General features: G+C 46.5%; 1 protein-coding gene across 22 annotated transcripts in view; it reads left to right on the top strand.

The window, feature by feature from the left end:
* COL6A3 (collagen type VI alpha 3 chain) overlaps positions 1 to 13,153 on the top strand; it is a 63,763-nt gene that overhangs the window by 24,324 nt on the left and 26,286 nt on the right. For 20 of the 22 annotated variants that reach the window (XM_055717985.1, XM_055717984.1, XM_055717983.1 and 17 more), the window contains 9 exons: positions 485 to 1,051; positions 3,738 to 4,358; positions 5,485 to 6,084; positions 6,680 to 7,282; positions 7,678 to 8,280; positions 9,925 to 10,271; positions 10,711 to 10,789; positions 11,143 to 11,288; positions 12,681 to 12,773. In XM_055717985.1, the coding sequence (XP_055573960.1) occupies positions 485 to 1,051; positions 3,738 to 4,358; positions 5,485 to 6,084; positions 6,680 to 7,282; positions 7,678 to 8,280; positions 9,925 to 10,271; positions 10,711 to 10,789; positions 11,143 to 11,288; positions 12,681 to 12,773 (3,659 nt within the window). The remainder of the gene's footprint in view (positions 1 to 484; positions 1,052 to 3,737; positions 4,359 to 5,484; positions 6,085 to 6,679; positions 7,283 to 7,677; positions 8,281 to 9,924; positions 10,272 to 10,710; positions 10,790 to 11,142; positions 11,289 to 12,680; positions 12,774 to 13,153) is intronic. The other 2 variants (XM_055717991.1, XM_055717996.1) reach the window with 1 other exon arrangement.

Here is a 13,153-nt window from a genome sequence, read left to right as displayed (position 1 = left end):
GGGAGAAGTATTTTAAAAGAATACAGAAAATGCTTTATGTGTGTATGTATATATAAACTAATGTCTATTTGGTATCTGCTGAGCCTTTGAATAGGAAAAAACCCCACAACAACCCAACCCTCCAATGCTTTTGTACTTCATGCCTGTATTATCTGGCATATTGCTAGACCATCACCGTCCTAATCTGAAAGAACCAAGTTATGATTTGACTGATAATGCTATACAGTATATGACACAACTATCTGGTGCCTGAATTAATTGACTCTTAGGATAAAAGTGTCCTTGCTTCCCCTTCTTCCTCAGATAAATAAGTCAAAGGTACTGTTTAGTCCTGTAGCCTTTGAATACTTTGGTAAATGAAAATCACTTGCTTTGCATATTGAAACCCAGCTAATTTGCAAAGAAGTTTCTAGGATGATGTTTAAGAAGAAAAATGTCTTCATATCTTTTTTTCCCCCTCTTTTCATTTGTGAATTTATTCTAGAAAGCAAGAAAGATATTTTATTCCTGATTGATGGCTCAGCTAACCTCTTGGGTAGCTTTCCTGCTGTCCGGGACTTTGTACACAAAGTCATTTCTGACCTGAACGTGGGTCCCGATGCCACACGAGTAGCTGTAGCTCAGTTCAGTGACACCATCCAAGTTGAATTTGACTTTGCTGAACTGCCGTCTAAGCAAGACATGCTCCTCAAAGTGAAAAGGATGAAGATAAAAACCGGGAAGCAACTGAACATTGGAGCTGCACTAGATGAAGCTATAAGGAGGTTGTTTGTGAAGGAAGCTGGAAGCAGGATCGAAGAAGGCGTTCCTCAGTTTTTGGTCCTCCTTGTTGCTGGGAGATCAACGGATGATGCGGAGCAACCCTCAGATGCTCTGAAGCAAGCTGGAGTTGTGACCTTTGCTATCAAAGCAAAAAATGCTGACTCTGCAGAGCTGGAAAGGATCGTTTACGCCCCACAATTCATTCTGAACGTCGACTCCCTCCCTCGGATTTCAGAGCTTCAGCCAAACATAGTCAACCTGTTGAAAACTATCCAGCTTCAGCCAACAGGTACAGGGACCCCTGGGGTTTCCAAGAGGCTGAAAGACATCACTTACATGCCCCTCTCCATTTGGTAACTGGGGCAGTTGGGTCTGGTGATGTTTAAAGTGATTATGTAGAAATTGCTATTGTACTTGGATTTTCCTCTGATCAGACCCTGATCCAGCAAAGCATTAAGGTCCAAACTGAATTTTAAAGATGAGTAAGGAAAAAGCCTTTTGTTCAGCTGCAAGGGCTGCAGTAGGTGCTGTTACCAGTGTGCAAAACATGGTACAAACCTGAAATAACAGAGAGTTGTTGCCCCAGAGATCTTGCATAAATTGATGTGCAATGCTGGGCAAGGGCTAGAAGAAGAAAATCAAAGCTTGTCTTGATTTCTCTTTCCATCCTCCTTTTTCTGGAGGAGTGGTAGGGAGTAAGGAGAACTGCAGCGCACTGGATTCGCTTTTGCTCCGTTATTTCTTACAGGATATGATGGCAGTTTATACATTTTGTACCTGTGCACCAACAAATTAGATGCTCTTGACTCGGTTACAGTTACAAGCTCAGTAGATGTGTACGGATTAATTGAAGAATAATAAAAAAATCATAAAAAGAATCACACAACCACAATTACAAATTCACACTGCGATACTGGAAATGATATATGTCCAGCTGTGTGATTTCCTGAGGCAGACCTAATCTGAGAATTAATGTGTCTCCCAACAGCAGGTGGGGGCTAGGAAAAGTATAATAACATCCGTGCCATCTCTTTGTAAAAGTCCTGGGCAGATGGACTTAGAATCATAGAAACATAAAAAAGAAATAGGGCTGGAAGGGATCTCAGGGTGCCATCTACTACATACCTTTGTCCCCAACAGGATCTTCTTGTCTAGAACAGCTGGAATTTGTCTAATCTGTTCTGAAAACCCTCTGATGGAGGAGATTTCCCAGCCTCCATAATCAATCTGTTCAGTTGCTTTTACCTGTATCAATAGATATTTTTCCTGAATGTCAGACCTCTGCCTTCCTAGTCATAGTTTATGCCTTTCACATCTCCTTTAACTCAAGGACACAGATGTCAGTTCATTCCCATGTTTTGTGTGACACCCTTTCATTTTCTTTGTTTGCTATGTATGTCTTGTCTTGTTCCTCTTGCCACCAGCTGCCTATGCAGCTCATTCCCATTTTTCCTTGTAGGTCTTGTAGATTTTCTACCTTTTCACCCTTGTCTCTCTGACATCAGCCTGCTCCAAATGACCAGAGTGCAACAATGGTGTCACCTGATCATCTTTTACTCCATCATTTTCATGTGGAGTCATTGCCCTTCCCATATTTGTGCAGCTTCTACCTCAACATAGACTAGTGCAACTAGTGCTCTTGAGCTGCATCCTCCCTTTTCAAACCATTTCTGTCTTGTCAAGACCATTTTCAATCCCTTTGACCATCGAGCACTGTGAATAATTGTGCTAATTGCTCACAAATAGCTGCATCCACCTACTTTTCAAGAAATTCTTGGCTAAAAGAGAACCCCCTCATAACAGTGTCCTATTTATTTCCTCTTTATCTGCTACCCAGAAACTTTTGACAGGACTGTTCCCCTGCTTCTTAACTTAAGAGGAGGTGTATGAAACTGGGATACACCAGGCAATGTCCGCTCCCTCTTCCTACCTGTATTGCTCAACACAAACTATATTAATATTCCAGTCCTGTGCATTAACCCACCAAGTTTCCAACATTCCTCTTAAATAATAAACTTGATCTGAAGTCTGCGTTAAGACTTCAACTGCCCTTGTTAACTCTTTATATGTCTAGCATTCATAAGCAGGTATTTAAGATTTTTTTTCAGAGGGACCGATCATACTGTTGCTTGTCACACTTGATCCTGCTATAAACAAGCCAACAGCACTTTTGAGGATGTTGTCCATCAGTTTCTGTGTTTGAGAGGCAGTGATGTTTTCTGCTTAGCTGAGCCAAACCTTTGCAGTTCTGTTAGTCAAAAGCAGAACACGTCAACAGTTCGCTGATCTTTGACATTTCACGGTCTTGTTCTTTTTAAAAAAGAACGTTTGGTCACAATTAGCATTTTTTTGTGCTTGAAGTTAGTAAAAAAAATAATCAATGTCTAGCATCTTAGAAAAGCATTTCAGAGTTTTCAGTTGGATGTCCTTTCTAATAAATTCTTATTTTGTATGAGCGTGTGCAGGATTATTTATTTCTAAGTTCAGTGATGCCTCAGAGAAGTTTTTCTCTCTCTTCACCAACTCCTTCTAAGCACCCTCTCTGCAGTATGCTATTTCATTCAGAAACTCAGTTTTCTCTGGGAGAAAAAGATCCCTGATGCCCCAGACTCCTGTTCATATTGCAAAGCCATGTGCCAGCTCCCAGCCACCTTGGGAGCACATGGCTTCTCCCAGCCTCAGGTAGGAGATGGCACCTGGAGTGCTTGGCACCCTATTTCCTATGGGTCTATGATTCTATGACTTGGTGGGTAAGGCACGGCACACGTTGCACTGCGGTTTCCACCGACTTCCACCCATCTGCCTCTTCGCCAGGGATTGCATCTGATGGCAAAGGAACCGAGCCACCCATCCTGATACCTCGCTTTCCCCTCCCCGAGCTTTTGTACTCCTTCGGTTCAATGTATGCGGAGCCTAATAATCACTGCAAAAGAGAATCTCACTTATTCCCCCCTTCCCCTACTTGTCTCAAACAGTAGTTGAGAGAGGTGAGAAGAAGGATGTAGTGTTTCTAATCGATGGCTCGGATGGTGTCAGAAGAGGCTTCCCACTACTGAAGACCTTTGTCCAAAGAGTTGTTGAAAGCCTGGATATCGGTCGTGACAAGGTCCGTGTCGCCGTCGCACAGTACAGCAATGTCATACAACCCGAGTTCTTACTCGACACCCATGAAGACAAAGCAGATCTCATCAGCGCCATCCAGGAGCTGAAGGTTATGGGAGGATCTCCTCTGAACACTGGAGCAGCCCTCGACTATCTCATCAAGAATGTGTTCACGGTGTCTAGCGGCAGCAGGATAGCGGAAGGTGTCCCGCAGTTCCTGATTCTGCTGACCGCTGACCGGTCCCAGGATGATGTGAGGAGGCCCTCAGTGGTCCTGAAGACGAGTGGCACTGTGCCCTTTGGCATTGGGATTGGGAATGCTGACCTCACAGAGCTGCAGACGATCTCCTTCCTCCCAGATTTTGCTATCTCTGTGCCTGACTTCAGCCAGCTGGATACAGTGCAGCAGGTCGTCTCGAACAGAGTCATCCGGCTGACCAAGAAAGAGATAGAGTCACTTGCCCCTGATCTGGTTTTTACATCACCCAGCCCAGGTGAGAAGATGTTTGTGTCTGCACCCAGAGCCAGCGGCAAAATATGATGTTTAGTAACATCATGGTTGCAACACAAACTAAGAAAAGCAAAGATGGTCATGGCTAAGGCTCCAAGTCTCTCTTGGTCTCATTGTTGATGTACTTAGGGTTGGTAAGAGCTGTGTAATCAAGCTGAGCCACCTTTAAGCCCAGTCCCTCAAGGTGGTCCATGTTGTATCCACATGGAAGACCCACAAACTGAATGCTATGACCTTAATCTTATTTTAAGTTGAAGGATTTTAAGTCCATGCTATTCCTCCTGGAATGGAACTTGCGTCATTTAGATGCTACAGGGATGCCTTCACACCATTATAAATCAAGGTCAGCTTTCTGCTAAATGTAAGACCTGCTGATGCATCTTACATTTGCCACGCTTATTCGCTGGGGGAAGGGAAACTGGAAGTGGGCATCGGGAAAAGGATCGGTCTCACTTGAAATGAAATCCAGCCAGTGTATGTCTGGGATGAAGGGTACCCACCCCAGATCAGTCCCTTTGAAGTCCACCATCCTACTCTATTCATTCCCTTCAGAGCCAGACTGCTTTCCTCTATCCTCATGTATCAGCGTGATACTCAGCGATAATTCAGGCTCTGGCCTGAATTACCGCTGCAGAAAACATTTTATTAGGAAGCAAAAAGTCATCCTGGAAAGGCAGAAGCTGAGAGAATAATAGAACAGAAGCTTTTCTAGAGGACAAAGCCAAAGAAAGAGGGGTGGTTCTGAGTGTAAAATAACCCCAGGCTGCCTCGCAACCTGCCCTGAGTAAGGAGCATCACCAGGCTACGTTTCCTTGGGTAGAGATCCCACAAGGAATTATTGTTTCAGGTTTCACCTTCTCCCTCTTGCTTCCTTCACTCTGGAAGTTGCTCTTCTTGCACTGCCTGGCGAAGTGCCTAGCAGACTGGTCCTGTCTCTGGGTTGAACCCAGAGCTGCCTGCTGGAGCTCCCAATAGGTATCACAGGGAACAAAATGACGAGCATCCTCCCCATGGCTAAAGGCATGGGCCAGTGATGTAGGTGATGAGCTTAGCTGCTCTCCATAAGCAATGCCCAATGCATCTTCTGACCACTGCCTTCTTTCCTGCAGCGGGTGTGAAGAGGGACGTCGTGTTCATGGTTGATGGCTCCCGCTATGCCGCCCAGGAGTTCTACCTCATCCGTGATCTCATTGAGAGGATAGTGAACAACTTGGATGTGGGCTTTGACACCACCAGGATTTCGGTGATCCAATTCAGTGAGCATCCCCACGTGGAGTTCCTGCTCAATGCCCACTCCACCAAGGATGAGGTGCAGAGTGCCGTGAGACGGCTGCGGCCACAGGGTGGCCAGCAGGTGAACGTGGGGGAGGCCCTTGAGTTTGTGGCAAAGACCATCTTCACCCGACCCTCTGGGAGCCGCATAGAGGAAGGTGTCCCTCAGTTTTTGGTCATCCTTTCCTCCCGCAAGTCCGATGATGACTTAGAGTATCCATCACTCCAAGTCAAACAAGTGGGGGTGGCACCTATGGTGGTAGCAAAGAATGTGGAGCCTGAGGAGATGGTGCAGATTGCTCTTAGTCCTGATTATGTATTCCAAGTCTCCAGCTTCCAGGAACTGCCCAGCCTCGAGCAGAAGCTGCTGACTCCTATTGAAACCCTGACTGGGGACCAAATCAGACGGCTGCTGGGAGATGTGCAACCCCCCATAGGTAAGGCTCTGTCAATACCAGCTGTCTCTGGGTTGCTGTTCAAGTAAATGTTGCCCAAATGTGTAAATAACTTTCCATCCCACCTTTGTAAACCAAGGTTTTCCTTAGTTAAAAAAAAACATGTACAGTTTTAGAAGGAAACTTTTAGGTATGTGGAATTTCTACTTATGCACCTAAATACATTATAACATGATTTTCAGGTCAAGTACCTAAATACATTACCTATTTTGATTTTCAAGTCAAATACTGCAATGTGTATAATTACCTATTCCAAATTTAGCAGCTTTCTAGGAGGGACATAAATCTGGGGCAAAATGAAGCTGGAAACATTGACTAATCCAGAGTAGAGTGGTAATGAATGAAACCGATAAGGCTCTGAGTAATGCATGCTTCAAATATTAGTCAGGCTGTTAACACGCAGATGCACACTTACACACAAGCCCTTTTGAGAGGCTCCCTGCAGCACTATGCCTGAAGTTGGATAAAATATGCCACACAGTTTTACATCACATGAGAGGAGATAGCACAGAAATCCTCCAGCAAAGCTTAAGCAAAGGCTTGGCACAAAATATCCTCTCTTCTTGCTTCCCTGCAGATACTTCTGGTGATGAAAAGGATGTAGTCTTCCTCATTGACAGCTCCGACAGCGTTAGACCCGATGGGCTTGCTCACATTCGGGATTTCATCAGCAGAATTGTCCAGCAGCTGGATGTTGGGCCAAACAAAGTGCGAATCGGCGTGGTGCAGTTCAGCAATAACGTCTTCCCTGAGTTCTACCTGAAGACCCACAAGTCCAAAAACGCTGTCCTGCAAGCCATCCGCCGCTTGAGGCTTAGAGGGGGTTCCCCCGTGAATGCTGGCAAAGCCCTAGACTACGTGGTGAAGAACTACTTTATCAAGTCTGCAGGGAGCAGGATAGAAGATGGAGTGCCCCAACACCTAGTCGTCATTCTTGGAGACCGCTCCCAGGATGATGTGAACAGGCCTGCTAATGTGATCACTTCAACAAGCATTAAACCCCTGGGTGTCGGAGCCAGAAACGTGGACAGGGACCAGCTGCAGGTCATCACCAATGATCCCGAACGTGTGCTTGTGGTACAAGACTTCACAGGACTCCCGACTTTAGAAAAGAAGGTGCAGAGTATTCTTGAAGAGCTTCCGATACCAACAACAGAAACCCCTGTATACCCAGGACCTGGTAAGGCTGCTATTCATCCTGTAGACTTTTCTGGACAGAACACAGATAGAATTTGTATAATGTGAAAATGATTCGGTAATAACACCTTCCGATGTCCAGCCCTTTGGTCACATCGATTTAACACTTTGAAGAAGATTTTGTTGAGCGTAGGAAAGAATAGAATTAGACTTGAAATGAGATGAGAGTGTCTATCACAAAAGGAAGTAATGTTGTATGAAGTGTAGTAAGTGTTGCACAAACCCTTTCTTCTTGTACGGATGTAAAATCATGCCAAAGACCGACGAAACTATAAAGGTAGGAAGCAGAGGGAAGCACAACGCTACTTCACAAAGCATCTTAAATATTATAGATGCCACAAGCAATTAACAACTGTCTTTTCTTTGTAATCTTTTCAGGAGGTAAAAAGCAGGCTGACATTGTGTTTTTGCTGGATGGCTCCATCAATCTGGGGAGAGATAACTTCCAAGAAGTTCTTCAGTTTGTCTACTCTGTGGTGGATGCCATTTATAGAGATGGTGACTCTATCCAGGTAGGACTGGCCCAGTACAACTCAGATGTCACCGATGAGTTTTTCCTCAAGGACTACTCCACCAAACCTCAGATTTTAGATGCCATCAACAAAGTCATCTACAAAGGCGGCCGCGTGGCCAACACTGGCACAGCTATTAGGCATATCCAGGCAAACCACTTTGTGAAAGAGGCCGGCAGCCGAATCGACCAGAGGGTGCCCCAGATCGCCTTCATCGTCACGGGTGGGAAGTCCTCAGATGACGGGCCGAGCGCCTCCTCAGAAATCGCCCAGAAAGGCGTCAAGGTATTCGCAGTTGGCGTGAAGAACATCGACCTGAAGGAAGTCAGCAGGCTGGCCAGCGAGAGTGCTACGAGTTTCAGAGCGTCCACAGCCCAGGAGCTGTCTGAGCTGAATGAGCAGGTCCTGGTTACGCTGGAGGCTGCTATGGAGGAGAAATTGTGCCTGGGACCAACAGATGTTATGAGAGGTAAGAGTGATCATTTCATAATGTGCTCAGGTCATTCCTGAAGGTGGCTTTTAATATCCGATGTGTTTTGGCGGACTGTATTGCCTATAGCCTGAGGCGCAGCATGGGCTCAGACCTCCTCCATGAGTGTGGTGGTAGGCTGAAAACCTTTGGTACAAGACGTGCCTGTTGGTGTGCTTCAGCACATGTATGGCTGGTGTGCCATCACTGCAGAGGTACCATCATGGTGGAATGATTTCTGATATGACAATTAGGCACTGAGTCATTGGCCTCCTACCACCACACTGGAGTGGCTCCTTTATTTAGCTGCCTTTGGACTAAGTCTCACTACCTTCCTCCCCAGATGCACAGGGACACAATGCCAGTTTCATGTTGGCACACCAACTGATTTAGTGCTAAAGCCAAAAGCGATGGTCCTTGTTTTGCCCACTGTGGTTATAACAAGCCAATTGAACTTCTTGGCTGTTCAGTCCCTGGCATGCTGGAAATCAGTATTTCTCTTGCTGGATCATCCAGGGTGCCCACTTGACCTCGTGACAAGTATATAAGAAAACGCTAGGGCATGAGTGGTTGTAGTTTAAGGTAAAATTGCCTTAAGAAGGAATCCCACGCTTTGGCTACTTCAGAAGCCAAGCGAGGGGAATTGGGGTGAGTAAGCGAGCTGGTATTGCTGTCGGACCAGACTCCCAGCAGCTGGTTTAACTTACTACAGCACAGCCAGTCCTACTCCCAGCACAATTAACTGCAGCTCAGCTCTCTGGCTTTTGAGCGGAGGCGTCTCCCAAACCTCTGGAGAAGCTGAAGGAGAGCCACAGCATCCCTGAGCTGAGCAGCAGCTCCACCCGAGATAAAAAACTGAATGCAGGGAAAAGTGAACCTGAACTACTGCTGGTGGTAAGTGTGAGTGCTTCCCGAGTTCAGCGCCAGTGTGATTAACACCAAAGAAAACTCAAACATCTCCCTCTAAGAAAGCCTGTGTAGGCACAGGAGATGTTAAATCCAGACAAAAGGCCCCCCGCATCCTGATTTCCCTGTGCTCCAGACCAATGGGCAGCTCGATGGCTGCAGGGTGGCTCCAAGCCCATGCTAAATATTCCTGCAGAAATGCAGACCGTGCATCACTTTGTTAGCTCAGGCTGAGCAACTTCAGTGCCTCTTTCTGCCCTAATTCCCAGCTATCCCATATAATCCTAGCTACCTCTTTCAGGGACTTGAGATCTGTCACCTGGTTGTCACCTCCCTCAAAATCCCCATGACTGGAGGATGGTCACCTCAAGCACAGGCAGAAGGTTCATGCAGGCTGTGCAAGCACTGACGGGTTTTCACACAGTGGAGGGAATGGAGCAGTCTTGGCTGCCTAAGAAAAATGCAAATGTCTGTTGGACTTGATTTAGTCAGCTCCTCCCAGCGCTAAGCAACAATTGCACAGGAGAAAAATCTAGAATTAATAGAATGCAGGTTTTCCAAGGTTATCATTGCTATGATGAAAAGTAGTAGAAGGCATTTGTGTATCAAATGGTAGCAGTTCTTGACATAGAGTGTCTTCTCTAGTGATTAACAGAATAATTAGGAAAGTCATTACTTGAAAAGCAGTTGTACTGTTCAGCAGTGACGCTCTCCTCTCTTTTTGCATTTCCCTTTCAGATTGTGACTTAGATGTGATACTTGGCTTTGATGTCACCGATGTTGGGCCCGGCCAAAATATATTCAGTTCCCAGAGAGGTCTGGAGTCCAGAGTCGAGTCCGTGCTGAACAGAATAACACAGATGCAGAAGATCAGCTGCACTGGCAACCAGGCGCCCAACGTCAGGGTAGCCATCATGGCCCAGGCTCGGGGCGGACCCGTGGAGGGACTGGACTTCTCAGAGTACCAGCCTGAGCTCTTCGAGAAGTTTCAGGGCATGCGCTCCCGAGGGCCCTATTTCCTCACGGCAGATACTCTGAGGTCCTACTTGAAAAAATTCAGATCCGCGTCCCCCAGCAGCACCAAGGTAAGTCAAAACCAAGGCCACTGGGATGGTGTTGGCCAGGCAAGCTGATTTCTGATGTATTTTAGGTGGTAAAGCAATTGTAAATCAATAATAATTTAAAAACCCATGAAATACATTTATTCATTATAAATGTGGTCACTTAAGCCCGACATGTTTCCTGCGCTCTCCCTGCATTGTCAGGGTCCTGTCCTGACAAGTGGTGAGCATCGCTGCAGCCAGTATCCATGAGCACTGCTTGGCTGCAAACTACTGCTTCCCAGGTATTTCCCTGTTTGTGCTTTAGCAACAAACACCTGGCACAAAAACGCAAAGCTTCACATCCTGGAGAGGATGCAGCAATTGCCCATCTCCTCCCAGACCGAGTGTCCCTTCAGGTTGTACATTGATTGTGTTTCATACTTGAAACTTGGGTCCTGACAGAAATTTGTTTCTCTTCCAGGTCATAATCCATTTTACTGATGGTGCAGATGACTCAATAGATCAGCTGGAGGCTGCTTCATCTGCTTTGCATACAGAAGGTAACTTTTTTACTCTTCAAGGCAGTGATTACAGCCCATGTTAACATGTGGCACATTTTACCTCCATTTCTCACCAAGCCACCAGCTTTTGATAGTAATGAATTTGGATTTCATGATTTCACATGCACTTGCTGTCCTTCGTTGCCTTCCTGTGATAATTAGTCGCCTGCTGGCACCTGAGCTGCGGGTAGCTTGCACTGAATGTGCTTGAAGTTGATTGTTCTTGATTGAATAATCTCTGTTTGCAATCAAAGAGATGGATAATGACCCATCCTTACAGGGGAGGGTGTACAGGTTCTGCAGAGCATCTCACCCCATCACACAGCCCCTTCTGCTTCCCCCCCATATCTCAGGTGTCAACGCTCTCATCTTCATTGGGCTGGACCGAGTGAGCAATTTTGACAGAGTGATGAAGCTGGAGTTTGGTCGTGGGTTCACCTACAACAGACCACTCAGAGTTAATCTGCTGGACTTGGATTTCGAGCTGGCAGAGCAGCTCGTAAGTAACTTGGCACAGGCAGCACTGCCTTGTAATGCTGGAGGAAAGCCGATGGCTGGATCTCCTGCGGGGCTGAACCGCGGCTGAATTACACCCTCTTGGCTCTGGTTCTCTCCCCTCCCTACCTCACGTCAGCTCTTTTTACAGATGCCACAGCAAATAAGGTTAAGAGCAGATGATGGTGCTGTCTGGTCTCGTACCACTTCTGGAGAAGTCCTGCTCCAGCTGAGGCGACAGTGCATGGGATTAGGTCGAATGGGATGGGATAAGATGCCATCAAAAGCTGCCGTGCTAAAAAGCCTGCCCTCTGCCTATATTTATACTGCTGGTTTTTTTAACCTTATGGGTAATGCACTGTCATGCCTTGTCAGTGCTAAATCTCTTGCAGAAGCACTGCTTTCTAGGTTTCTTTCCCTGAGTTGACACACTGCCTGTATTTCAGACATGCTTTTAACAGATGGAGGAGTTATCCTTTCTTCTTCATAGATTTACTTCCCTCTCAAGTTCATTCAGATAATGAGCTATCAGCCTCGGTGTGTCCACATCCTCCCGACTTCACATCTGCTACCAACATTGCTGAGCTCCTTTTCCAGTATATTTAATAAGATTGGGCTTAACCACTGATCCCTGTCGTAACCTCGCTGGGCCCTTCTCCACAAATCAAAGGGCAACCGCTTGGGAGCAAACCTTGGGTTTTGGGATAAGGGCTAGTCTACAGCCCATCCCCAAGTAATTGGGTTGCCTAGGAAAATCCTTTCAAAATGTAAATGTGCAAAGCTCGCAGGAAACGTTTGCAGCCAGCAATGTACTTGAATGTACTTGGCAAAGAAGATGATTTATAGTTTTTTTCAAAGAAAGTGATTATTTTATTCCTTCTGTTGGATGATGCAAAACCAAGCTGTGATTTCTCTGAATCCATATCTTTTTTTTTCTTTTTCTTTTCCTTCTTTTGCTGTGTGCTCACAAATTGTTCTCAGCCTGCGGGCTGTGAGCTACTCGTTGCAATGACTTTCTCATGGCCTATTCCACATCCTGGATGTGTTTCTTTAGAGATGAGATTGCCCTCAGTGACAGCGCTCTGGGGACTGATCTATTAAATGCCCTCTGAATTCTGCCCCATGCAGTTCCCATTTAAACCCTTGCCTCTATGCCCAAAAGATAACATTGCCTGCTGCTTCTTAACTATGCAACCTAACCAGTCTGCCAACACACACCTCCTCCACCTGCTCCCGTGGGTGTTTCAAGGCAGAGAGACCCTAAAGAGCTGCCAGCCCGACGTTATGCCTGGCACAGGAGCGATTGCACAGACGCGAGGGCTTGCAGGAGTTATGGCGCTGGGGCTCTGCCAGCTCTCTAACACCTTCCCGTTGTGCCACGTGTGTCTTGCTGCAGGACAACATCGCAGAGAGGACATGCTGCAAGGTGCCATGCAAGTGCTCGGGGCAGAGAGGGGACAGAGGTGTGCCAGGCCCCATAGGACCAAAGGTAGGTCCCTTCGCCTGTGGATGAAGGGTCCCTGTGCAAGGTCAGTGTCCACCATGGTGGTGATGGGAGGTGATGTGCAGGCTGCTCACACTGCGATGGGTCATGCTAACGGGGAGGTCATCCCCACTTATCCCCATTTTAAAACTGGCCCTGGGCGACACGCAGCAGTTAGAGCTGCTCTTCTTCCCTTTCCTCACAGCCTCTGTGTAAAACAACCAAGAGGGCAGGGATGAGTGGCTGGAAGGAGGAGGTGAAGTGTCTTGTGAAACGATTTAGGGGTGTCAAAGGGAGGCTTTTTTTCTCATTAACTTGTTTACACAGATGACCGAGCTGCTTTGTGCAAATCTAGGGAAATCTTGAACATCAGTTTAGAGGGAGAT

The sequence above is a fragment of the Falco cherrug genome, chromosome 8 (genome assembly GCF_023634085.1).
Source record: "Falco cherrug isolate bFalChe1 chromosome 8, bFalChe1.pri, whole genome shotgun sequence".
Lineage (NCBI taxonomy): Eukaryota > Metazoa > Chordata > Aves > Falconiformes > Falconidae > Falco > Falco cherrug.
The sequence above is the reverse complement of the archived record's forward strand: the minus strand, read 5'-3'. Positions and strand labels throughout refer to the sequence as shown.